Source organism: Dermacentor albipictus, unplaced genomic scaffold (assembly GCF_038994185.2).
Source record: "Dermacentor albipictus isolate Rhodes 1998 colony unplaced genomic scaffold, USDA_Dalb.pri_finalv2 scaffold_171, whole genome shotgun sequence".
In the NCBI taxonomy this organism is placed as follows: domain Eukaryota; kingdom Metazoa; phylum Arthropoda; class Arachnida; order Ixodida; family Ixodidae; genus Dermacentor; species Dermacentor albipictus.
This window is the reverse complement of record NW_027225725.1, coordinates 14,781-39,520: the sequence shown is the minus strand read 5'-3', so window position 1 is coordinate 39,520 and position 24,740 is coordinate 14,781. Positions and strand designations below refer to the sequence as shown.

Here is a 24,740-nt window from a genome sequence, read left to right as displayed (position 1 = left end):
GAGCACGCGGCAAACATTCACCTCCACCGGCTGATGCAGACACGCAATGGCCTTTGCTGCCCTCTAGGCTCACGGCCATGCCAGCGGGCACTAGTGGTCCTCTGCGCCATGAAGAATTATAGGGCCAATGAAACCGGTGACACTACGGGCAAGCAAGGAGATGAACACAATGAGAAGGAAAGCGTACTAAAATGCTGAAGCACCTAGTAGAGTCAATGCGCGTGATTCTCGGTGGTCTCGAGACTGCCGCTAAAAGTGCCCTACAAGTGGTCGCCGTGCTTGAGCCGCTTATCGCAGCTCTTTATATGCTGTAAAGATTTTGTTTGGCGCTTGTGCTGTTCACGCAGAAGAGGACCACACACCAGCTTGGTCCTAGCGCCTCTATTTTTAAGTTCAGTTGAATTGGTGACTACAGACTTGATACGAAACCTGATATTGGCTTCATGGATGACGTCTGTGAATGTTTATCATCAGAGTGTTGAACTTGCTTTCACCTTTGCGCATCCCTCTTGCAATGTCATCATCATCCCGCATCACACCTTTATGTCCCCGTTCCCCCTCCTCCTGTGCAGAGTAGCAGGCTAGAGCGCCGTAGCTCAGGCCTACCTCTCTGCCTTCTTTCAATTAAATTATCTCTATATATTAGGTGGTGAAACGTGGTAGCCCGATAAAGATAAAGTACACGTGTCATTACCCCCTCTTAAAAAAAAAGGCATCGTCCCGATACAAATCTAAGAAAGCGAAACACAAAAGGACACTTAATAAACAAAAGTAACAAAACAACGAAAAGAAACAAAGTCCAAAGGTCACTTACGCGAAGTCCCAAAGCTCATTAGCGCTGGTAGCACGGCTTGAGTCGCACAACGTGGACTATTTTAGGTCGTGAGCCGCGGCGCTGTGATAGCGAAATTCCGTCTGGCACTACCTCATAGCCCTGGTTCTTGATCTGTAGGCGCGCGAGCTGTCGGGCTTCTTCGGCGCGCTGGAGATAGGTGGCGACGTCAAGATTCTCTTCGTCGGTGACGTGCGGCAGCATGGCATCGAGAGTCGTCGTCGGGTTCCTGCTGTACACCAGCTTAAACGGGGTGATCTGTATTGTTTCTTGCACCGCCGTGTTGTTGTGGCATCGCACGTCTTGTGCTCGACGCCGACGTACATTGCTAGCATGTCGGCGAAGGTCTCGTTCAAACTCTCCGTGAAACCATTCGTCTGCGGGTGGTAGGCAGTTGTCCTCCTGTGGCTTGTCTGGCTGTATTGCAGAATGGCTTGGGTTAGCTCTGCTGTAAAGGCCGTTCCCCTGTCGGTGATAAGGACTTCTGGGGCACCATGTCGCAGCAGGATGCTCTCGACGAAAAATTTTGCCACTTCGGCTGCGCTACCTTTCAGCAGAGCTTTAGTTTCAGTGAAGCGGTTGAGGTAGTTCGTCGCCACGACGATCCATTTATTTCCGGATGTTGACGTCGGAAACGGTCCCAACCAGTCCGTCCCGATCTGCTGAAAAGGTCGGCAAGGAGGCTTGATCGGCTGTAGTAATCTTCCTGGCCTTGTCGGTGGTGTCCTTCGTCGCTGACAGTCTCGGCATGTCTTGACGTAACGGGCGACGTCAGCGGTTAGGCACGGCCAGTAATACTTTTCTTGTATCCTCGATAGCGTCCGGGATAATCTGAGGTGCCCAGCGGTCGGATCGTCATGTAGGGCGTGCAATACTTCTGGACGAAGCACCGACGGAATAACAAGAAGGTAGCTGGCGCGGACTGGTGAGAAGTTCTTCACGAGTAGGTTGTTTTGAAGCGTGAACGAAGACAATCCGCGCTTAAACGACCTAGGGACAACGTCGGTGTTCCCTTCCAAATACTCGACGAGGCCTTTTAGCTCCGGGTCTGCTCGTTGCTCTCCAACGAAGTCTTCTGCTCTTACTATTCCAAGGAAGGCGTCGTCATCCTCGTCCTCTTGCGGCGGCGGGCCAATGGGGGCGCGTGATAGGCAGTCGGCGTCAGAGTGTTTTCTTCCGGATATGTATATTACCGTGACTTCATATTCTTGCAGTCTGATGCTCCACCGCGCCAGTCGTTCTGAAGGGTCCTTTAAATTATCTAGCCAACACAACGCGTGATGGTCGCTGACCACTTTGGATGGCCTGCCATATAGGTAAAGGCGGAGTTTTGATGTAGCCCAAATGATGACGAGGCATTCATTTTCAGTCGTAGAATAATTGCCTTCCGCTTTTGACAGCGACCGGCTAGCATAAGATATCACCCGTTCAAGTCAGTCTCTGGACTAGGACGGCAATGAGGCATAGGCTACTGGCGTCAGTGTGGATTTCGATGTCGGCGTCCTCGTCGAAGTGTGCAAGTACCGGCGGCGACTGCGTGCGTCGTTTGAGTTCTTCAAATGCGTCGGCCTGCGGCGTTTCCCACTTGAACTCGACATCACATTTGGTTAGATGAGTCAGCGGCTCAGTGATGCGTGAGAAGTCCTTGACAAAGCGCCTGTAGTAGGCACGCTTGCCAAGGAATCTGCGCACTGCCTTCTTGTCGATGAGCTGCGGGAACATTGCGATGGCAGCTGTCTTCTGCGCGTCGAGGTGGACACCAGATTTGCTGATGACGTGACCTAGGAACAGAAGCTCATCGTAAGCGAAGCGGCACTTTTCCGGCTTCAGAGTGAGTCCTAATGACTTGATGGCCTCCAATACTGTCGCAAGCCGCCAAGGTGATCGTCGAAATTTCCGGCGAAGACGACGCGTCATCCAAGTAAACGAGACAGGTCTGTCACTTCAATCCTGCTAAAACCGTGTCCATCGCGCGCTGGAAAGTTGCAGGCGCCAAGCATAGTCCAAATGGCATAGCCTTGAACTCGTTGAGGCCGTCTGGTGTGATGAAGGTGGTCTTTTCGCGATCTCTTTCGTCGACTTTTATTTGCCAATAGCCAGACTTGAGGTCCACCGACGAAAAGTATTTATTGTTGCAGAGTCGATACAATGCGTCGTCTATCCGTGGAAGGGGGTATACGTTTTTCTTCGGGACCTTGTTCAGTCGACGATAATCGACGCAGAAACGTAGGGTTCCGTCCTTTTTCTTCACCAAGACTACAGGAGATGCCCACGGGCTTTTCGGCGGCTGGGTGATGTCGTCGCGCAGCATCTCGTCGACTTGTTGCCTAATAGCTTCATGTTCTCGCGTCGAAACTCGGTAAGCACTCTGGCGGAGTGGTCGAGCGCAGTCTTCGGTTATTATGCGATGCTTTGCGAACGTCGAAAAGCACTCTTTGGATCGTCGGAGAAGAGTTCTGAGCTGTTGCTGCTTGCTCATGCATGGGAGACTTGGATTGATGTCGAAATCTGGTTCGGGAACTATGGCCGTCAATGTAGATGCGGCAGAATCTCAGAGGACAAATACATTGCTGGTTTCCATAATTTCCTCGATGTACCCAATCGTCGTGCCCTTGTTAATGTGCTTGAACTGCTGGCTGAAGTTGGTTAGCATCACTTCCGCTTTCCCTCCCTGGAGTCGAGTGATCCCTCTTGCGACGCAAATTTCACGGTCGAGCAGTAGCCGTTGGTCACCCTCGATGACACCTTCTACGTCAGCGGGTGTTTCGGTGCCGACGGAAATAATAATACTGGTGCGCGGCGGGATGCTCACTTGATCTTCGAGCACACTCAAGGCGTCGTGACTACGAGAGCTCTCCGACGGTAACGCTTTAGCTTCCGACAACGTTATTGATTTCGACTTCAGGTCGATGACTGCGCCGTGTTGGTTCAGGAAGTCCATGCCGAGAATGACGTCTCGTGAACACTGTTGGAAGATAGCGCAGGTGGCTGGGTAACTCTAGTCATGAACGGCAATTCTTGCCGTGCAGATTCCAGTCGACGTAATGAGGTGTCCTCCAGCGGTCCAAATTTGAGGGCCTTCCCATGCAGCCTTAACTTTCTTTAACTGGGAGGCGATGTGTCCATTCATGACGGAGTAATCGGCCCCTGTGTGCGCTAAGGCGGTGACTGCGTGGCCGTCGAGAAGCACGTCAAGGTCGGTGGTTCTTTGCCTTGCGTTACAGTTAGGTCTTGGCGTCAGATCGAGGCTGCGTCGCGTTGACCCGTGGCTGGTAGGTGGCGTCCTCAGGTTGTCTTTTGTCGACGTATTCTTTGCTTCCAGACTTCGTCGGGACGGCGGCGTGTCGTTGTTATGTCGTCGAGATCGTCTTTTCGGCGTCTTCGTCGGTGGTGGAGGATCTGCGCCAGTTCAACGAACAACCGCGCCTCCATCGGTCGCTGCCTTTAGTTTTCCGGATATGGGCTGACGGACCGGCCCCGGGCTGGGCCAGTGTATGGACGGCGCTGCGGCGACAGGTAGCGGCCTGGTGACGGCGAACGGGATGGTCGTCGAGGGCTCCACTGCGTGGCGGCGAGGTAGTCGGCGATATCGCGAGGTCGTTCGCCAAGCACTAGTCGCGGCGCGTTAACGGCGAACCCACGTAGTCCCATCTCCCGGTATGGGCATCGTCGGTAGACGTGACCCGCTTCTCCTCAGTGGTAACAGAGCGGGCGGTGGTTAGGAGCGCGCCAGACGTCTGTCTTCCTTGGAATGCTGCGTGGGGCGATGCGTTGGCGTGCTGGCGACGACGGTGCTGGACGACGGAACTGAGGCGACACTGGGCCCTGTCGCGGGCGCGGAGGGGGAACGTGGAGGCAGTCTACAGTGGCGTAAGTCATCGCTTGCGGCTGACTCTGCGGTTATTCAGGGGCTACTCCGAGTGATTCTTGCAGCTCCTCGCGTACGACGTCGGCAATCGAAGCCACTTGAGTCTGCGACGAACGGAACAGCATCTGAAGCTCCTCCCGCACGACCGCTCTCATAGTCTCGCGCAGGTCGTCGGTGGCCAGTGATTGAACTCCAGCGTAGTTTGTTGAGCTCGTGCGGCGGGTGAATTGCCGGTTCCGCATTTCCAGTGTCTTCTCGATGCTGGTGGCCTCCCGAAGAAACTCGTCGACGGTCTTCGTATCATTCTGCCGAAGAGTTCTTCCTTAACACCACGCATGAGCGGGCGGACTTTCTTCTCCTCGGGCATTTCCGGGTCGGCGTGGCGGAACAGACAGCTCATTCCTTCCGTAAAGATGGCAACGTTCTCATTAGGTAGCTGCACTAGGCTGTCTAGCAGAGCGTGGGCTCGTTCTCTGCGTACGACGCTTGAGAATGTCTCCAGGAAGTCTCTTCGGAACAGTTCCCACGTCGTTAAGGCGGCTTCTCTATTCTCGAACCACGTCCTGGCGGCGTCCTGCAATGCGAAAAAGACATGTCGCAGCTTTTCGTCGGAGTCCCAGTTGTTAAAAGTCCCTGTTTGTTCGTACGTGTCCAGCCAGGTTTCTGGGTCTTCAGACAATGACCCATGGAAGATTGGTGGTTCCCGAGGAAGTTGAATGGGGGCCGCTGAGGCAGCCATTGGGGTTGCTGACTAGTACTTGATCCCTCTGATCTTCTCGGGAAGAGGTCCGTATTCCGGTAACAGGCCTTGCTGCCTACGGCTAGCTCGCTGGTCCTTGGCGACGTTGGTATTGTCCTCAGGCTTCAGGCTTGGATAGGGGCTTTGCGGGGGCGTCCGGTACATGAACGCACTAGCACCTCCACCAGATGTCTAGCAGTAGTGACGGTGAGGTTAACAGCAATACTGGGAATGACGAAACTAGCGTTTTATTGGGTGAACTTGTGCCCTAAAAAAAAACACGCTATGCTCAAAGAACGGCGACAGCGGCGAACAGTCGGCGATCGTCGAAAATCTGATCAGCGAGTCAAGCGCGTCAGCTTTTATCCATCATTCATCGAACGTTCCAGAGTGATCGCTGGGACCCGCGTGTCTTCCACAAAGTTCTACATTATTCGCGTCGCGCATACATGCAATCAGATTACACAAGGTTCAGTCTCACACAGGTGATGGAACCATCGATAACATTCCACAAACTTCATATACATGCAGGCGCGTCCTGCGCTGTGCGATATTTGTTTGGCGGTGAAACGTGTCGCCACAGAACACCTATACAAACTTAGAGAAGGGAAACTGTACCTTCCACAGTGCTACGGAAATAAGCGTAACGGTGGCGTCGTGAACTAAAGTATGCGACCACCGGTGGCGCTGTACAACAGGAAACGGCTAGGGAAACGACGGAGCATATTTTATTAGAATGTGAAGACGTCTATCCAGCGGTCGATTTAGGCACCACTGGCCTCCTTGAAGCCCTTGGGTTCAGCGGGAGCAGTGGTAAAGCAAACAGGTCCGCAATAGACATCAGTAAGAGGCGATTGGAGGATTGGTGGAAGAAAAGTAGGGAAACGACAAAGGACGGTGACGTACAAAAGCACAGTTCGCAATAGGGTATCAGAAAATTTGGACGTGGTAGTTCATAGTGTTTTTTTTTTCATTGGTTAACCTAGATAGGATATTAGGCAGCATAGTAGCAAGAGCTTGGTGGCGCAAGCCACCGCCCCGTTCCAAAGGGGACGCTCATAACATCCATCCATCCATCCATCGAAAACGGGAATTGCACATCATAGAGTTTCTCACTACATTCTATGTTGCACACGCTTTACCAGGTGTTCTGTGGCTTTACTGGGTTTCTGGCTGCTGCACCTCGATCGTGCTCCCGCCAGTTTGGTTGCTGTGTGGCAAACGTAGCGCCTACGTGTAGGCGCTACGTTTGCCACACAGCAACCAAGCTGGCGGGAGCTCGATCGAGGCGCAGCAGAATACATGCAGCGCTGAGTCATATCGAGTTAAGGCACACTCTGAACTGACTTTTAAGGGCATCCCGAGCGGTTTTTCGTTTATTACGCCGCCGTTACCCCGAGTTGTGCCGCCGCGCTCCAGCTGTTGCATTTCGTGTAGGGCTACTGACAGAACGCGCTTTCCAGGTGGCACGATGGCCTCGACTGGAATAAACGCACATGACACCAAAGATTAAGTAAGCCTGAAAATATTTTATTTGCATTTTACAAGTACAAACAGAAAGCACACGTCTACGCATCCACACAAACGCGGTCACATAGTCAAGAACATAATCAAGAAATGGCTCATTATAATAAGGGTAGCACAAACGCACAAGAAAGAAGAGCTAAGCTACAAAACGTACGGTCGGCTGCTAAGTATAATAATTTCCCTGTCATCGCGTGTAACTTTTATACAGCATCTTTACAGCACTACCAGGCCGGGTAGTTTGGCCGAAAGAACGCAACAGCTTACGGCCGTCAGCTGCCTCTTCCTTACGGGTGTCATAATTATCCTAATCTCCGCATCAACGTCGTGCAAGTCCGCATACAGGCATCTGTATCTGAACCATATGTGCCAGCTTAATACATGTGTAGTGAAATTATGATAACCACTGCGTCTTATCAAATGTATTGGTTTTGCAAATGCGCATTACAGCTGACGGAACGACATACTGTAAGTGAAGCACAAGAGAACAAGAACAAAAGGAGGGTACAAAACTTGAAGAAATGAAGAATTAGTAGGCGTACAGCAAACAAGCGATGACGGAGATTACGCAATAATGATGCATCGGGTGTTCTGTGACATCGGTTTGCGTACTTACGGCGTTATGGAGATCAACGGCATAAAAACGTACCTTCAAGCGTACTCCCTCAACCTCCGCCGCATTCATTATGATAATCAATGCCTAAACAAAATGAGGCACTATTTTTTGCCAAGAGTTGACCTCTTTACAGCAAGTCTATGTAATGACTCGCAGACGAAACCAGCATGCTTTCGAAAATGTTTTACCGGTTTTACCGCCGCAGTATTCGAACGCCAACGGCCAGGAAACACATCGATACCAATAGGCTGTCGGTGGTTAATCAAGTACAAAAACCTTGACGCTATGACTAAACAGCAGCTTCAACAATCAAATTAAAAAAAATCAACTGCCTATTTGCCTGAGGTAACAAAACGTCCTTAGACGCCTCGATTGTTTATGTCAATGGTTTTTGTAAAGTAAAAAATTCAGCATGTTCAGCGCCCCTAGCAGAGAAAGCACAAATTAAAGTATTCGACCAAATTACAGTAGCTCCACTTGCGCGCTTACGCTGAAACGCGCCTCGATTGATTTTTCGCCCTCTGTGGCCATTTGTTGAACTTGAGAGTGTACGGGGCCTGGTGTCGCCTAATAAAGATAAAGAAGTACACGTGTCAATAGCAAGAGATTGGTGGCGCAACCCACCTCCCCGTTCCAAAGGGGGCGCCGCTCATAACATCTATCCGTGCGTACATCCATCCGCCTATGAACCGCCATGTTTTGAACGTATGGGTTTCTATGGAAGCTTCGCTATTGGCGGCGAGGAGTTACGGAGTCGCCCTCTATCGGAAGCGCCTCGATGCCGTAGTATGAGGGATCACGTGACGCGCTCCTCATAGGTTTTGCTGTCAGCGCTCACTGAAAACACCACGCGCGAGCTCTCCCGGACATTTCTGTAAGTACTTTCGAAACGAGAGAAGTTTCTTACTGTCTAAATAATAATCTTGGGCAAGCTGAAAGCACACAATTGTTTACAGCCACTATCTCTTTACCGAATACGTACAGTGAACGCCACTGCGCGCGGTCGCCGCGATGGAGTCTCCCGAACCGGCTTCTTGCGTGAAAGGTAGGTAAACGCCGAGAGCAAACTAAGTGAAATATGTTCTTATAGTGTTTGTATAACTAAATGGAGCGTAATAGAATGAAGCCTCAATGCAGCGATCGCGCAGATTCGCAGCGACCGACTGCGCGTCTGCATGCTTGTCCGCGCACTGTTTCGCTTTCTCCGCGCGCGCGTTTTCGCACCGTGCCATGAGCTTTAGGCCGCAGAATATGAGCATTTGACAGTATACAGGCAACCATTGTTGCGTGGGCGCTATCAGAGCTGTTCAAAAATAATTTCATTGTAGAGACTTCGACGCCTACGGGGACTGTGATGTGCCGTCGCGACGATGCAATCTTTTTTTTCTTCTAAATTCTTTGAACTTTCAATACTATTTTTCGAGTTGCGTCGCACTGTATGTTTATCGGCGTTCTCAGCGTGCAATTTCCCGCTGCTCCTTTTTTTGTAATCCAGTGCATTAATTCATAACACAAACATGACTATATGCTATGCATTCTTTAAATGTGCTTCTCACCGCTGCCTTTCCACTCCACTGAACTTGGCAGTCTCTATAGTATCGACAAGTTCATAGACCAAACCGTCATGACATTAGTCGGGCAGCGGACTCAGGCGAGCGTCTCAGTGCGCGTTTTGAGAACATCGCAGACCGGGCGCCGTAGCAGAAATCTTCCTCGCGTCTGTGCTTGCTGCATACCCTAGTTGTAGCCGATGACTGCCGGTTTTATCTTTCGCGAGCCAAGCTTCACACAGGTTCTTGTCCTGCGGCTACGTGTGAATAAGGCCGACACCGGACTCCGTCACGTGCGTCCGGCCCTGCGGCACCGAGCAGTAGCCTACCATGTTGCGCGCCTTCAAAGGCAGCCACTACCTATTGTAGTGCTTTCAAGCGTTGTAAAGGAGACACTCGAAGCGGGAAAATTTCGCCACTAAATGAAAACCGCAGCGTACGAGGGAATTTAAACTCGTTTTCAGCTCGCTCCGGCGCGCCCGAAGCAGCCGACGCGGCCGCTATGTCCACGTGATCCCTCCTAGCACGTCACGCCGACGGTGGCGCCAGCTTTTCCAGTGGTGGAGCTCGAGGCCAATAGGGCACGGAGGAAGGAAACTAAGGAGAGGCCCTACCCCCTCCGCGCGCTAGGAGAAAAGTGTGGCGGAAATGACGTATAGGTTCTCATTTCTTTTGCTGCTTTTTTATTTTTTTGCTGCATGGCCACGCCTTTTGGGCCACAATGGCGGCGTTCATCTGATTTTTTGAGCGCTCACACGTGTTGCTCTGGTAGGTTTCGTGCCGTGGCAAAGGCGCTGTGTGGGCGGGTTTGCGTTAGTCACCGTGTCTTGTTGCGCTGTGTTACCTGCACCGTGCTCTGCCGGATGTTGCGCGAGCGCGCGCGCTCCGCGCGCGAAACCACGTGCAGCGCGGCGTGGTTTCGCGAAAGATGTAAACAAGAGAGGAGGGTGGCACAAAAGGCGGAGCATCGCCATGAGCAACGCCAACTTCCGGCTTCACTTTTGCTTCACAAAGAGTGACGTCAGGTCCTCTCCTTAGTTTCCTTCCTCCGTGCTATAGGGTATGTTTACCTTACGGCAGGCGCTAGGCGCGCGTACATGAGCTTGCGCGCGTCCGCCACCATACGTGCGTTCTCGGATTTAAAACGGAGACAGCTCTTCACCGAGAGGGCGCCGAGTTTCAACGCGTAGGAGCCGTGCCGCACTGTCTGCGCATGCGTGGGCGCGCGGAGGCAAGCTTGAGCGCGTCCGCAAGCATACGTGTGGTGTGCGCTAGAGTGTACTAGCATAGGTACTAGTGTGGGCTTTATAGATGTTTAATAGACTCGTTCTGGCATGCGTCAGCAGCACACACTAGCGGCCGCTCGTACACTCTAAGAACAGTTTACACCCTTTGGCTTGCCCCTTCTGCCACACAAAAATAATCGTCATCTGCCTTGATGCGTTTCCTTTCTTTATCGCTGCGAGCCCTGAACTTTCCAGTAACGAACGGCACGCGCGTTATCAGCATAGAACAGTTTACACCCTTTGGAGTGCCCCTTCTGATAACGCGCGTGCCCTTCGTCACTGGAAAGTTCCGGGCTTGCAGCGATAAAGAAAGGAAACGCATCAAGGCAGATGACGATTATTTTTGTGTGGCAGAAGGGGCAAGCCAAAGGGTGTAAACTGTTCTTAGAGTGTAGCAATGCAATTTCAAAGCTCGCGCCTCCAAGGTGCAAAGCGCGATGGCACACCAACATGGCCGCACTTCCGGCTTCAAAAACGCGTGTCAGGCATGGATAGCATGTTCTAGTACACTCTAGGCATGGACAAAGGAATGTCAGGGCCGGTCAGGGCTTCTCACTATTTTGTTTCTTTCCTCCATGATATAATGGAGGAAAGTTTAATACCGAACTTAAAAGCCACGCTTTTGCTGGTCGAATGCGATGAAGGCGATTTTGGGAAGTGAAAACGGTGAAAACACGCCATATCATCATCATCAAAGCGTCCTATGGTTGATTGTTCAATTTTTTAGGAACAATTGCCAATAAATTAATCTCTTATTCCTAACATTCATTGCTGATTATTACGTGTTCTTATTAAATCTTTAAAAACAGGTTGATGATCCTTTTTGTACTATTTGCGGAGGCGGAGACCTAAGTGGACTCCACGCAGTGACACGCGGCGAATGTGTTTGCCGCACTACTTTCAGCGCACGACTGTGCTTCGAGTGTCGTTAACGTGATGCGTCGCGGTCAGCTGCCGTGAAGTAAAGAAAAAATCATCGTGGATTGTCGCGGAGACCTACCGCGCTGCTGCCAAAATGACCCAGTACCTCCCGCCGAATCTCTTGGCGCTCTTCGCTCCTCGAGACCCCATCCCGTACTTGCCGCCGACGGACAAACTGCCCCATGAAAAAACCCAGGGGACGTATACCGGCGTATCGAAGTACTTGAATTTATTCGAGGTAAGAGCCTACGGTGTCCTCGGGTAACGCATGCTGTCGTTTTCGTGTTTCGATGCATCTACTGTTTTACTGTCGTCATGTTCGGCGTTCGAAATGCTAATTTCGCGATCTACCTGTCGCATTCTGCGCCGTAGCTGAGCGGCTGCTAAGCCTACCGTCGCAGTGTGCATTCTGATTTTCCGCTGCTTGAGTTCATTTTTATGGAAACCTAGGAAAGTTCTCCTGTTGCTTGTGGAGCAGCGGTACTGATAGAACCGTTAGCGATGCTGGCGCTTCGCAGAGTGCATCTCCGTGGTCAAAGTTCCGCAGAGATGTGTACTGCATGCCTGGGCGGCATGGCCCCGGCGACTGTTTTGCTCCCGCATTGATCGTGCTGCGTTTGTGTTCCAGGACCCGAAAGACACACCACCTCCGACGCGCGTTGAGACCCGAGAAGAACGCATCGAGCGAAAGGTAAGCGCTGTGTGGCACGCAGCAAGTGGCCGGTACGCTCGACCTCCCTGCCCACAAGTTTCAGTATTTAGCTCCCGACGACTCATCACTGTTTGCCGGACTGTACGCGAAGGTGTAACAAGTGTTGTTGCTTTTCAGAGGAGAGAGAAGGCTGAGCAAGTGGCCTACAAACTAGAGCAGGACATCGCGCTCTGTGAGTATCTTCGCTTTCATCTCCTGCAGAGGTGGTTGTGTGCGTGCCGTTTTCACAAGCGATTATTAAGTGTTCAGCAGTTACTCAGTAATGAGGTACCAGCGGCCAGTAAGGCTTTCTAAGGACAGGAAGCCACTGAAAGTTTTCCGAATGCTATATATGCACTGCTTGCTTCATGGCACTGTAATTGTGTGGCCATTGTTTGAGCTGTGAATGCTAGGTCATAAATAAACAGCACACAGAGGCATTGTGCACTTCTGATTATGCATTGGGCTTGAATCTAATGTTCCTTTGTTTTGCCTCGACCCCCCTCTGTAATTCCCACCAGGGTGATATGTAGGTATTTGTATAAATAAGTAACTTCCATGTGAATGTACAAGCAAGGTCAATGCTTGGTACTGCTGATGCAGAATTGAGGAATCGAGTACTACACTGTATAGGGGCTCTCTCTCTCTCTCTCTCTCTCTCTCTCTCTCTCTCTCTCTCTCTCTCTCTCTCTCTCTCTCTCTTATATATATATATATATATATATATACACACACACACACACACACTTTAAAATTTTCTACACACTTGTATTGTTCAGGGTGAATTCAAAGAGGCCTTTTAAAATAGAAAGGTTTTTCTCGTTGGATTTTTACGTCTGCAAAGCTGCCAACTCATGAATTTTTTGCAAAGCTTATGAATTTGGGCTTATTTGACAATTTTATTGTACTTGTACTGTAATTCTACAATGAATTTTCTTACTTGTAAATGTGTTGGAACAAGGCAAGATTGCCCAGTGTGCATACAAAAAAGAAAATTGCGATATTACCTGTTGCCCACTTGTGGCAGCACAAGTTGTCATATGACACAGCGGTACACTCAAAAGCTTTATGACAGTGAACGCGGAAGGGTGTGCCACACAGTATGGGCAAAGTGCTGTAGCGAAAAGCGTACAAACTACCGAGCGTGCACCAGCCTTTCGCTAGAGCACTCGGCTTCTACTGTGTGGCACTCCCTTCCGTGTTTACTGTCCTAAAGCTTTTGACTGTACTTGGTTTACAAAAAGTGTTCTTCAACAAGTTCATGAAGCGGGCCAAATTTGCAACATCAAAATAGTGAGGGAAAGCAGGGAGGTCAACAGGACAAGCATCTGGTTTGCTACCCTACACTGGGAAAGGGAAATGGAAGGAGCACTGCAAGCAAAGTTGTAGGATACACAGGAAGACTATAAACGGCCATTCAGACCGGTCCACTTCAAGAACTGCGCTAGTGCATGAATATCTTTTTGCCCCAGCAACTGACATGGCTGTGGTCAGGGTATCTCCGACTTGGAAAAGGATCTGTAGTCTTGCCAGTTTAATGTTGTCTGGAGACAAAGAGGCATTGGACATATTACCAGGGACAGGTACACAACAGGTGCGAGGAAATGTTTGTAGACAACATTCCCAATCATAAGCAGAACAGCAATGTTGCTTTGAAGTTGCTGAAAAGGTCACTGTGATTGAGAAACTGTTTGTTGCTTCTTAGTCTCCGCTGTTCCTATTAAGTTACCTGCTACTTATGTGCTCGCATCTAAAGGCAAATGATCAGTAATAAAGTGTGTATGTACACCACAAGAGGTGTGTACTTCGGGCAAAGTTTAAAGAAATGCTTACTATCACCCCGTTGTATATGTCAGCAGAATTTTCGCTAATGTTAATGTTCACAGGTTGCCAGATATACATTTGGTTGAGCTTCTCTCTGTCCTTCTTCAGTAGCTATGCTCTCATAATGCCCCACTTTGCATGTCTTGATCTTGTTTGTGCCGAGAAAGCACTCTTTATTGTTGGCACCACATAAACAGTCTGAAACATTTAATGTGCCCTGATGTGCTTCCCATTGCAGTTCTGCTTAAGCAGCTGCCATGCCTGCAAAAAGTCTTGCTGCTATGAAATAACCTAATTCTAAACTACTTGTATTTTCACGGTCAAAAGAATTTGTTCAAAAGCTAGTTAGTACATTCTTCTTGAAAAACAAGTTTTGTGCAGCGCAAATGGACAAAACATAAAGGAACACAAATGACATAGGCCAGGCGTTGACTTCAAGCATTTCTGTTTCCAACACTCTCAGTCCCACCGCGTGCCTTTTGTATCATCGGCACTGACTTTATGAGGTGCAACTGGTTTGCTGCTTGCTGCAGTTTCTGTTTAGTGTTGTTTGATTTTACTTTTGTTCCTTTGATTAAAATTATTCCTTTCTATGTACACCGCTTGAACTATCTTGCTCCTGGCAGATGGTGCAGTGAAATGAGAAGTAACTTCTTTCTTAACATGAAGGGGGAGGGGGGAAATTGTCACCGGAGTTACTGTTGAACGTAGCCCTCTTCGGGTACATTGTCTGTAAGAATGTGCTTTTTTTATAGCTTCCCCACCTCATTTTAATATGTTAGTAGCATTTTGATATTGTAACATTTTAGCATGGCATTTGTGTACCAATACTCTAGCCTCCAGCTTGGTGATAGGCAGTATAGGTAATGACTGAATGGAAATGCTGTATTCCTGTCCATCCATATTCAAGAAGACCGAAGTATACTGTTCACAAGCATGGTGGAAATTTGTCTAGATGAAGCCTGAATAATTGTTATATTTACGTTTGAGACATTCTGCAACTACTCAGCAACCTGCCGCAGCAGTTCATTGGCTATTAGCCTATTATTAGTCTATTGCTGCTGAGAACATGGTCAAGGGTTTGATTCCGATCCATCGCCGCCCAGCATTCTGCTCGGAGCAAAGTGCAAACACAACTTTGTAACCAAGCCCTGCGTGTATGAATCTCAAGCAGTCGAAATTGCTCTAAAGCCATCCACTTGGCAGCTCACTATACCCATTTGTTGGTTTGGTGAATTCAACCTCATAGATTTTGCCCCGTGCAGTGGAGCCTGCTCCCTCCATATTTTCCTCTTTGTTCATTGCATGTTGAATAATAATAATATAGTCGAATGTCCTTATAACTAAGTGCTTTGGACCTCCAAAGGGCAACTCTGTACCACTTGAAACAAAGCATGCCAAACACATTCGACAAAAGTTCAACAGCAATTCAAGAGACATCTTGTGAAATAAGTCTCTATTTTTAGCACACTTCACCTGGGTGCAATGGGCAACTCCAGCCAACATCATTTACACACCAAGGCTCTTGGCATACTCCATAGCGAAACATGGGAGAGGCCAGATAAAGCTGCAGATGGTCAAATTCAGCTGTTGCCTCACGTGCCATCAAAATTATTTTGTTTACATGCTTTTCTTCAGTGTTGCCTTCATAGACATTCACATACTTTTGTTTAGAAGGATTTGAAGATGTCATCGATAGTCATTTACAATGACATCACCACATCAACTGCAGCATATTCATCAGCCGCCGAATCCACTGCTGTGTTACAAACAGTGTACGAGTTGAGCGATTCCTCAAGCCGCAGTAGGATTAGCACTCGCAGACATTGGCACACTCGTCAAGTGTGTCGCTTGCACTGACATTAGCGCCAAGCGCAGCTAGATGGCGTCTGTGGTGGGCAGAGTGGCATCACTGCATGGGGTTTGTTATACAGTAACTCCTCGTTAATTTGGATTTCACGGGACCGAAAATAAATGTCCACCTTAACCAAAGGTCGAATTATCAAGGGCATCAAGAAAACAGCAAAGGCTTACTACGTCAACACGCTTTTATTTACTGAATAAATGAGCCAATCGTGTTTATATTTTGCACAATATCAGTGTGGAAACCACAGTTCTTGTCAACTCGGGGCTGATTAGCACTCGCATCGGCAAAAGCCTCATGACTCTTTTCACAGCGTGGCCACGACGCGCGTCTTCATTTGAGACAGGTTTTTTTTACTACTGCATGCACATCCCGATTATATTTTTCCTCAGTGAGCCGGTCAGCGTCTATTACAATGTAGCCAGTGCTCTTCATCCCGAAAGTTTGTCAAAACAAAACTGCAGATGCAACCACGACCACTTTCAACGCGCTCATGGGATGGTGACCTCGCGGTTCTGAAGGCACACGTACTGAGTCAAAATGAAACTGCCGTTTGCCACAAACACCTGCAACGTGATCATGTATGGCAAATACACAGTCATGAAGGCATGCGGGGGTACGTGTGGCAGTAAACGCAAGGATAAAAGCTTGAGAGGCACAAATAGGCGCAGAGCAATTTGGCGTTACTGTCATTCGTGTACGATTTCCACTGATGACTATGGTGATGCAGTCTTTGCTGCTTTGTTTCAGTGGACGCTAACGCCATGTTTGCTCTTTTGCGTCGCACATTTGCAGCATTCGACGTGCTCGAAGAGTTGACCGAATTAACTGATGCGCGGCCAAATACGTCCAAATTAACAAGAGCTTAATTGCATTAAAGAATGTGTACGCCTGCTGGGAGCAAAAGCCAAGTCCGGATTATCTGAATTAATGACTCAAATTAACGAGGTGTTACTGTTAAGGAAAAACTTTGCTGTCTGGGCGCCTAAACCGCTGCTTACAGTACACATGAAGGGTTGGAATTCATCCGGAGCATAATTAATCCTTCATTGCAGAGATGATTTCATTGTAGAGGCATTCTAAATCACCTCAAATCAATAAATCCACTTGTCATATCACATTTGTAATTGGAGAGAAGTGTTCAACTGTTTGATGACTCCTTTCTTTGTTTTACAGGGGACCCTTACAATAACAGTTCAGGCACCTTAGACCCCTTCAAGACTCTCTTTGTGGCCCGGATTGTGAGTGTTTATTTGAGATATTTATGGTTGTATAGAGTCTCTTGTTTCTATTTGAGACGGTGTTTGACTGGTCAGGAAATTTGAATGGTATTGACACATTGTTTACCACTGGCGTTAGTTGCTGCACTTAGCATGCTGGTTTATTTGTCGTTTCATGCATATTGTAAGGCAAGCGTATAATTGGGATTTCAATGGCAGCATACCTAATGGTTCCACGTTTAGAATAAAAGGAAGGGAAGAAGTCAGAACTCATGTTCTTCCGATCTCTGAGGCTTGTTCTGCTGGGCCACCCGATGGAGACGACACACCGCCTTGTTTGTGCGACAAAAAGTGGAAAGCACTACGTGTTAACCGACACATACGATCTAAGCTGGTACGGGTTATGCGGTTACTAACACATTATGTTCAATGGCCGCTGAGTTGGGGATTTGACTTTACTGCTTTTAAAACGAAACTACTGTTTAAGTGGGTACGGTTTAACGAGGTTTTACTGTATTATGTACTAGAGACAATATCCTTAACAATGTTATCTAATATAATGTCTAAATTGGACAGATAGTATGCATTACATTACAGCTTACATACGGTGAGCACTTTTGCCGAGTAATCCAAATATGTGGTGATACACCGAGTAAGAACTTGCGTGATTGAAATTTTTTCAGAGGTTTTGTATAACATTTGGGGCAATTTTGATGTCTTCGGGCAACCAATTCATTTGTAAGGCACATTGAACAACACAACTATGCATGACACTCTAGAGGACAACAAAGTTCACAAGTGAACAAGCCGTGACTGTGCTTTTAGGCGCTTATAGTGACCGTACGACCCTCTCCGAGATTCGGGCTTATCTGATTGTGCGTAAACAGAACAGCGTGCAATAGATTCATGATTTCTCCAAGCCTATTGCCGAGCCCGAATAAGTGTGGAAATAAAGGATTTTTTTTTTTTTCATCTGCTTTTTCGGACACCTGTTTATTCAGACATTTCCATTGTCCCCGTGAAGTCTGAATAAATGGCCTGCGACTGTATGTCACAAGCTCTCAAATAAAAATGGCGGCTGCACTTGCATTTTCGAAATGTATGATGCCACATTTCGCTCTTTAGATGGATTTTTCTAGCGCAAGTTTGCACCTGGGTGCAGGAACGCACAGAGAGCAAAAATGACACTGAAATTGTGGTTGTTGGACCTAAGTCTTCCCGAACTGTAACTGCTGACGCCAGCTTTAATGCAGTTGGTTTATGAGCATTTTTAAGGGCGAGTCCATATACAGTAAAACCTAATTAAACCGTACCCACTTAAACAGTAATTTCATCATAGAGAAAGAAATTATGCAAGAGCGGACACTCCTATAGAGCTCAGCGGCTGAATTGACTGCAGCGCACCAAGCCACTAGCGTTAATACCTGAACCACAATTCTGGTTTCGGTTTTGGGAACATGTGTTTTGAACGCTAGCTGGTACGCTTTATGCCGGCTGCACTGATCGCCGCATTTTTTTTTTTTCTTCTTGCTTCTACAACTCAACCGCATGCGCTTTTCGTGCTAAATCATGTTGGCCATAAAAATTGTCACAAGTTCATCGCAGTAAGATTCAGTACACACTAAACTAACTTTGTCACCATGGCCGAGCTGCTTTTTGCTGCGTCATGACAGGCACGGCAAGTGTGCCTCGAAATTATCCCAAAATGCAACGAAATGAATTGCTACTATCATGTTGGGGGTCAGAGAAAGCGTCACCAACTTGTCCCAGTAAGAATCAGTAGATGCGAAAAAACTGCGCCACACAGCCGAGCTGCTTTTCGCTAACTGCGTCACAAGGCCAGGTGCGGTGAGCGTGTCTCATAAGTAACAAAATAAAAGTACTGAAATTAATTTTCAACGATGTTGAGCATCAGAGAAAGCACCACAAACTTGTCAGTGCATTAAATTGTGAAACTTAACTGCGTACTAGGGCCTAGCTGCTTTTCGCTAACCGTGTCACAACCCCAGGCATGGCCACTGCACTTGAAAAGTACTCCAAAAAGTAATGAAATTAGCTACAATAATATTGGGGGTTAGAGAAAGCGCCAAAACGTGTCGCAGTAAGATTCAGTACACGCGAAACTGCGTCACAGTGCCCTGTGCGGCCAGCGTGCCCAAAACCTACTGAAATAATTTAACGTAATGTTGGGCTCATAGAAAGTATCGCATACATCTCCCAGTGCGAGTCATTAATTTAACTTAACTGTGCCACGACAGCTGGGTTGTTTTTCACAACAGTGATGACGACATGGAAAGCGACACCATGGGCAATTCAGGCCCAATAGTGGCATAAGCTGCACGTTACGTCAGCCTCATGAATGCAATCGTCACGACGAGAACAGCACCCAGCAATGAGAACGGCACCCCGCAACTTCTGCAGCGCTATCGCGCCCATGCACGTAGAATATGCAATGGCAACAAGGAATCTGCCATGCGAGTGTTTGCCGAGGAGAGGGGGCTGGCTGAAAAGCTGGCTCACAGCTTCAGTAAGTTTGAGGCTGCTGTCGTCGCTGCTAGGCCACCGCGGCATGAAACAAAATTAACAGACTTTTGTCATGCAAAGGGAATAAATACTGCCTGTTTTTGCCCTTTCATCGCACTCTCTCTGAGTTCTGTTTTTGACAGGCAAGTGGGTGATGTCATGCTATTTCAGTTAAGCAGTGCTACCCTTTAGTATGTACCTGTTCTGAGCTCTGGCCAACTGCAGTTAACGAGATTTCACTATATAACGAATTACGGATATAATGACCATTTTTTGCGGAGCCATCGAGTTCGTTATAAACGGGTTCAACTATAGTTAGATTGCTCGTCAGACCACATGTCAGTTTGGTAAATGCAATGTGAGTGAATAATCCAAGCAGATATTGTTTTGCATTAGCATAATTTCAGCAGTCTTGGTTGCAATACTCTTTGGTTCATCTCGTGTATGGCCCGTAATCATGAATTGGCAATAAGGCAACCAATTTTCTGTTTCCTTATGTACATATCTTGGGAAGCAACATACAGTGCTTCCTTTAATTAGCAACAATTCTCAGTTCTGTTCAAGGGTGGTAGGTCATGCTGCCTGTAGTTTCATGTATGCATGTGTGTTGCTGGTGAGCAGGTTGAATATCCCTGTTGTTTTTGTCCTTGTGCATTTCAGAACTACGACACTTCAGAGTCAAAGCTGCGCCGAGAGTTTGAGGTGTTTGGCCCAATCAAAAAGGTAAGTGGTTGCCATGGTTTCATCTCCTGGTGTGGTTGCATGTGGCATGTAAGTTTATTGGGAGGTTTCCCGGGCACCCTTTGGGACCAAGCCACAGGCACCGAATAGTACTTTTGCGTGGCTGGAAATATGCAAAGTGTTTAACAACAGCCGTTTTCAATTATTAAAGGGCAACTTGGACAATATTTTCTATCATGTCAGAAAGGTGGTTCCGTTCCTTCTGGGGTTCTTGTGATGGCAAGATAAAAAAAAAGGAAATTAATCATTGGCGGAACCCCCTCCATCCCACACGACACACACACACAGAGTAATCAGTGATAGACCAAGCTCTCTTTGATGTTTACAGAAATGTTAAAGCAAATGTTATGCTAAGGCAACACTAATGATGCAAATGCAGTGGTGTGTTTATGCAAATGTAATCATACAAACGGAGCACAGGATGTAGATGTGTTTGTGTAGTGGCAGCATCCGTATCACCATGACATGGACGTGCGTTAAATTTGTTAGCTAGGTCGCATGTGCCTAGTTTGTTGGGCGCCGTAAATCACTTCCATGATTCATGAGCGACAGTGTGTTTGTAATCGGTGGTGCAACTTCATCTGAGCAACTGAGCAATTTCTCGCACGGTTCCACGGGTGTGTCACGACCTCAGGCAATAGATTGAATGAATATGGGCCTCTCTTCTTGTTGATGCTGTGGTTTACTTGGCATAGTGGTGAGAAGTGGTGGGTGCATCAGAGCATATGAGACATAACGAGAAACTTCATCCCTCGTGCTTTGACACCTGTGATCATTGCGTTCCTCACTGCCAATGGCCACCACCCATTGTCATTCTGCTTCCCGCTTTCTGCTACCATGCTTCACAGGGTAACACTGGTGTTCCACTCAATTCTTTCAGGCTTCCACACTGAATGCATGCATTTTGCTCGCTTGACTTCTTCCTTTACACTTGACCACTTTCGTTGCCCTCTTCTTCACTTCCCTGTAGCTTCAACCTTCCTCACTCAGCACACACTCTGGTCCCATGGTGTTCGCTTCTTTACACTCTGCTGCTTCTGCTGGTGACTACATTAGAACCTAATTCATACATCTGGAAAAAGAGATGCAAGAAATGTAGAACTGGGAAAACAAACACTCCTATGTCCTAAAAATTTGGCATCTATACTGAATCTCACAAGTAACTTCCAGCACTGCCTAATGCATGAGGCATACACAGGCAATGTCCAGGAGCAGCAAAATATAGTTCCGGGTATAACAGTCTTAATTAATGCTGGGATTAGAGAGATTTATTTTTGCTTGGTACATAACACATTATACTCATAAGGGACATGTGTTAGGACCTTTGTGCATGCACACCATATACCACAATTTACATTGGCTTACCGGTCAGGGTGTGCAAATATTTGAAAAGTTCAAATATTATCAAATTTTATATTTTTATTTGTTTTTGATGCGTGAAATAGATATTAAACAGAGTGTCTACCAACTGGGAATTCTCAGGGATTTTAGTAGTCTGGAAAAACTCAGGGAAAACTCGGGGATTTTGTGCCGCTATCAGGGAAAATTAGCTTTCATTTTATTGAAGGGGTCGAAAGTCGCGGTAATGCTGGCTCGACTAACAGACAGGAATCATTACGAATCGTCTTTGATGCCCTGTCCTCGGCTGGAGGAGTTGCCAGTGTAGAGTCAACGACCAACTTTCCGGATTCCCGATAATTTGGACGGCTTCACGACACCACCATGTACCCCATAGAGTCAATGTATCAGAACGTCTGAAACTTCGGACCCAAGAACTCTTTGCCGTCTGAATTTCCGGACGTTCTGCGTGACCGCAGGTCGGAAACGGCATTAACCAAAGCCACCACCGCTGCCATTATGATTACCTCGCCGCCTCGAACCGGCGCTATCACACGCAGATCCGCTGGAAGCCGTAGCCGCCACTGCGGCAACGCTACGCCTAGCTGCTTTGACGTTCGCTATTAAGCTTCTTGCTGTTTGGTGCCGTGTTTCTTCATTTCTCCGTTGTCAGCAATAATTTTGGCTTTGAAGCTCGGAAAGCATAGCGCATTCCATAATGCTGGTTCCTGAAAGTTAGTTTCGCCTCAGTACAGTTGTGTGACGCGGTGAAGCATTAGCAAATGTATTGCGGTGAAGCTTAACAAGTGTAGAAAGGGGCAATTGTCACGGAACACAGTTTGTATTCCTTAATTTTACATGCGTGCACCCGCCCCCTCCTGTCACAGTAGCAGCACCGCTATGCCTAATAAGTGTACTGACAGGCATTCAGAGCTTTTCCAGATGTGTCTGTGTCGATTTGAGCCCTTAAGAGCAGTAAAAGACATGCATTTATTTTTTCGGACTGCCTGATTTTTCGGAAGTTTTCGCGGCCCTTACGGGGTCTGAAAAATTGTACGTTGACTGTAAACTGACCAAGAGTATGCTTCAAATGGTCCGTAGTGCGAACACGCGACAAAAGGAGAACGAGAGCTGAAAGGACCAGCGCATTTAGGAATGAACGGGGAATGAAGAATGCGAGTGCTTCTTTGAAGGAGCCTGAGCTCAAAAAACACTCTTGGCTGACGCCAAGATGCAGGTGTCCCTCATACAAACGAAAATAAATTCTTTAAAGCAATGAAACACAACACTGAGGCGTCATGTGCGGGCTGAGAGTATGTCAGGACAGTTGAGGTTGACTTACGAGCTGTTGAGAGAGACTCTTAATTGTGACCAAATTCGGGCCTCATACCACTGAGCTTGCTATCAGTTGGTGTAAATAGCTCATATTCGAAAATATTTCCTTCTGTATGCATCTCCTTTTTATATGTATTTGAGAATGTCTGACTCGATTTGCAATTTCTTTCGAAGACATTTTATTTGCTCTGCATTTTACTAACCCCTCCCTTCTATCCTTTTTTTAATAACATAAACACTGCTCCTTATTATTCAAATTGTATTAAGTCGGTTCTTTTAAAAAAAAAAATTTCATATGCTTACTAAAGAGTGACAGCATTGGGCGATATGGTTCCAGCTCGTCTTGCCATAAAACATAGTTCTGCATCACTCAGGGAATTTCGCAAAGGCACTCAGGGAAATCTGGAAAACTCAGGGAATTTGGAAATGTCAACTTGGTAGACACCCTGTTAAAAAATGTTCGAATATATTGCTGGCTGTGCCGGAGCAAACACTGTTCTTAGTATTTGTTTTTGTCTAAGACTAGTGGGCTGATTTTGTGCTGAATTTTGCGACGATTTCGGGCTGCTAGCGAAACGTTGCCTGTAAAGCAGTCGTAGCCACTAAGCGTGGAAGCATCTGCTTGATGCACCATCGTTGTTGCTTCGTTTGCATTTTTTCCGTCGCTCCTTCTGCATTTTATTGACTGCAGGTCGGTGGGGAATGAAATACATCAATGTTTCTGCCACCGAGTATCAAAAATAGCTGCAGCAGAGTGAAACGCCTGTCAAAGCTTCATGCAGCTGCAGTAGGGTCTCTGACACAACAAGAGTCCGGCCGGCGTGCCGGACGCTTGTTGTGTCGGAAACCCTACCGCATTGGACCCACTTCCCCTATCTACTACACTCGAACTCTAATCTCACTACGTCTATAGTGGACAGAATAAAGTTGTTTCACTCACTCACTCGGGGCAAAACATCAGGTATATTTTGTCCTAATTATTGAGATCAGCTGTTTGTTTTGACTCAGCTAGGACTGCAGGAGCATCTCCGAGCAGCAAATGTGGTTCACATTCCACTTAGCAGATGGTGCCACAGCATTAGTGCTGTGGATGCATTGACGATGCGATATGCTACAAAGGCCCAATTGTTCACTACATTGTTGATTTACCACTCCACTAAAGTATGGTACTTGATGACGGCGGCAAGTAAACATAGTCGCCGAGCAGACAATGCGGCATGGGTGAACATTTGTAAGGCATTAGCCCTTACTACTCGCTGAAGAGGCTGTAAAAGAACTGCTGAGAAAGCATATAGATGTAGCAAAGTGTCCTGTCACATTCATGTAAACTCAGCGTACAGTTACAAACCCAAAACATTTGTTGCATCAATCGACCAACCGTGGAGCATGTATCGACAGGATTGCCAGAAAACTCTATAAATACGACGCGACACAAACAAATCTAAAGGGGCACCTGGCCATCCTATTGGCTAAGCAGTCCCGCAGCTTCCACAGTGCTGCAAGGAGCTTTTGAGGTAGAGTATGTGTGACGCACACAGAGGCTGAGATGCGCATTGTCATTTCCTGCAGCTTTGGCAAGCTTAACTTTTGCACTCCTCGATTTCAGCCTGGGTGAGCAGCTTCTTTGGGTGAGGCATTTTTATGGGAAGTTTTGACGTCCCCGCTCGGTGAGAGCCGTGCATTGCAGTTCACTAATAACGATACCACATAGAGTTGAATATTGTTCATTCACACACGCTTAATTTGAACTTTTGGTTTATTCGAACTCTGTAAAAGTTACGTGTATTCCAACGGGCGAAAATGCCCGGCAATTCGAATGCACAAGCATTAGTGACTGTTAATACTGCGCTCCGACAATGCTCTCAGCA

General features: G+C 47.6%; 1 protein-coding gene across 2 annotated transcripts in view; it reads left to right on the top strand.

Moving 5' to 3' along the window:
• The first annotated feature begins 11,284 nt into the window (after window positions 1-11,284).
• The window catches only part of LOC139053726 (U1 small nuclear ribonucleoprotein 70 kDa-like), a 28,194-nt gene continuing 14,738 nt past the window's right edge, over window positions 11,285-24,740 (top strand). The window contains exons 1-5 of one of the 2 annotated variants that reach the window (XM_070530522.1): window positions 11,285-11,574; window positions 11,965-12,027; window positions 12,166-12,220; window positions 16,892-16,956; window positions 20,119-20,181. In XM_070530522.1, the coding sequence (XP_070386623.1) occupies window positions 11,431-11,574; window positions 11,965-12,027; window positions 12,166-12,220; window positions 16,892-16,956; window positions 20,119-20,181 (390 nt within the window). In that variant the 5' untranslated portion in view covers window positions 11,285-11,430. The remainder of the gene's footprint in view (window positions 11,575-11,964; window positions 12,028-12,165; window positions 12,221-16,891; window positions 16,957-20,118; window positions 20,182-24,740) is intronic. The other variant, XM_070530521.1, reaches the window with a different exon arrangement.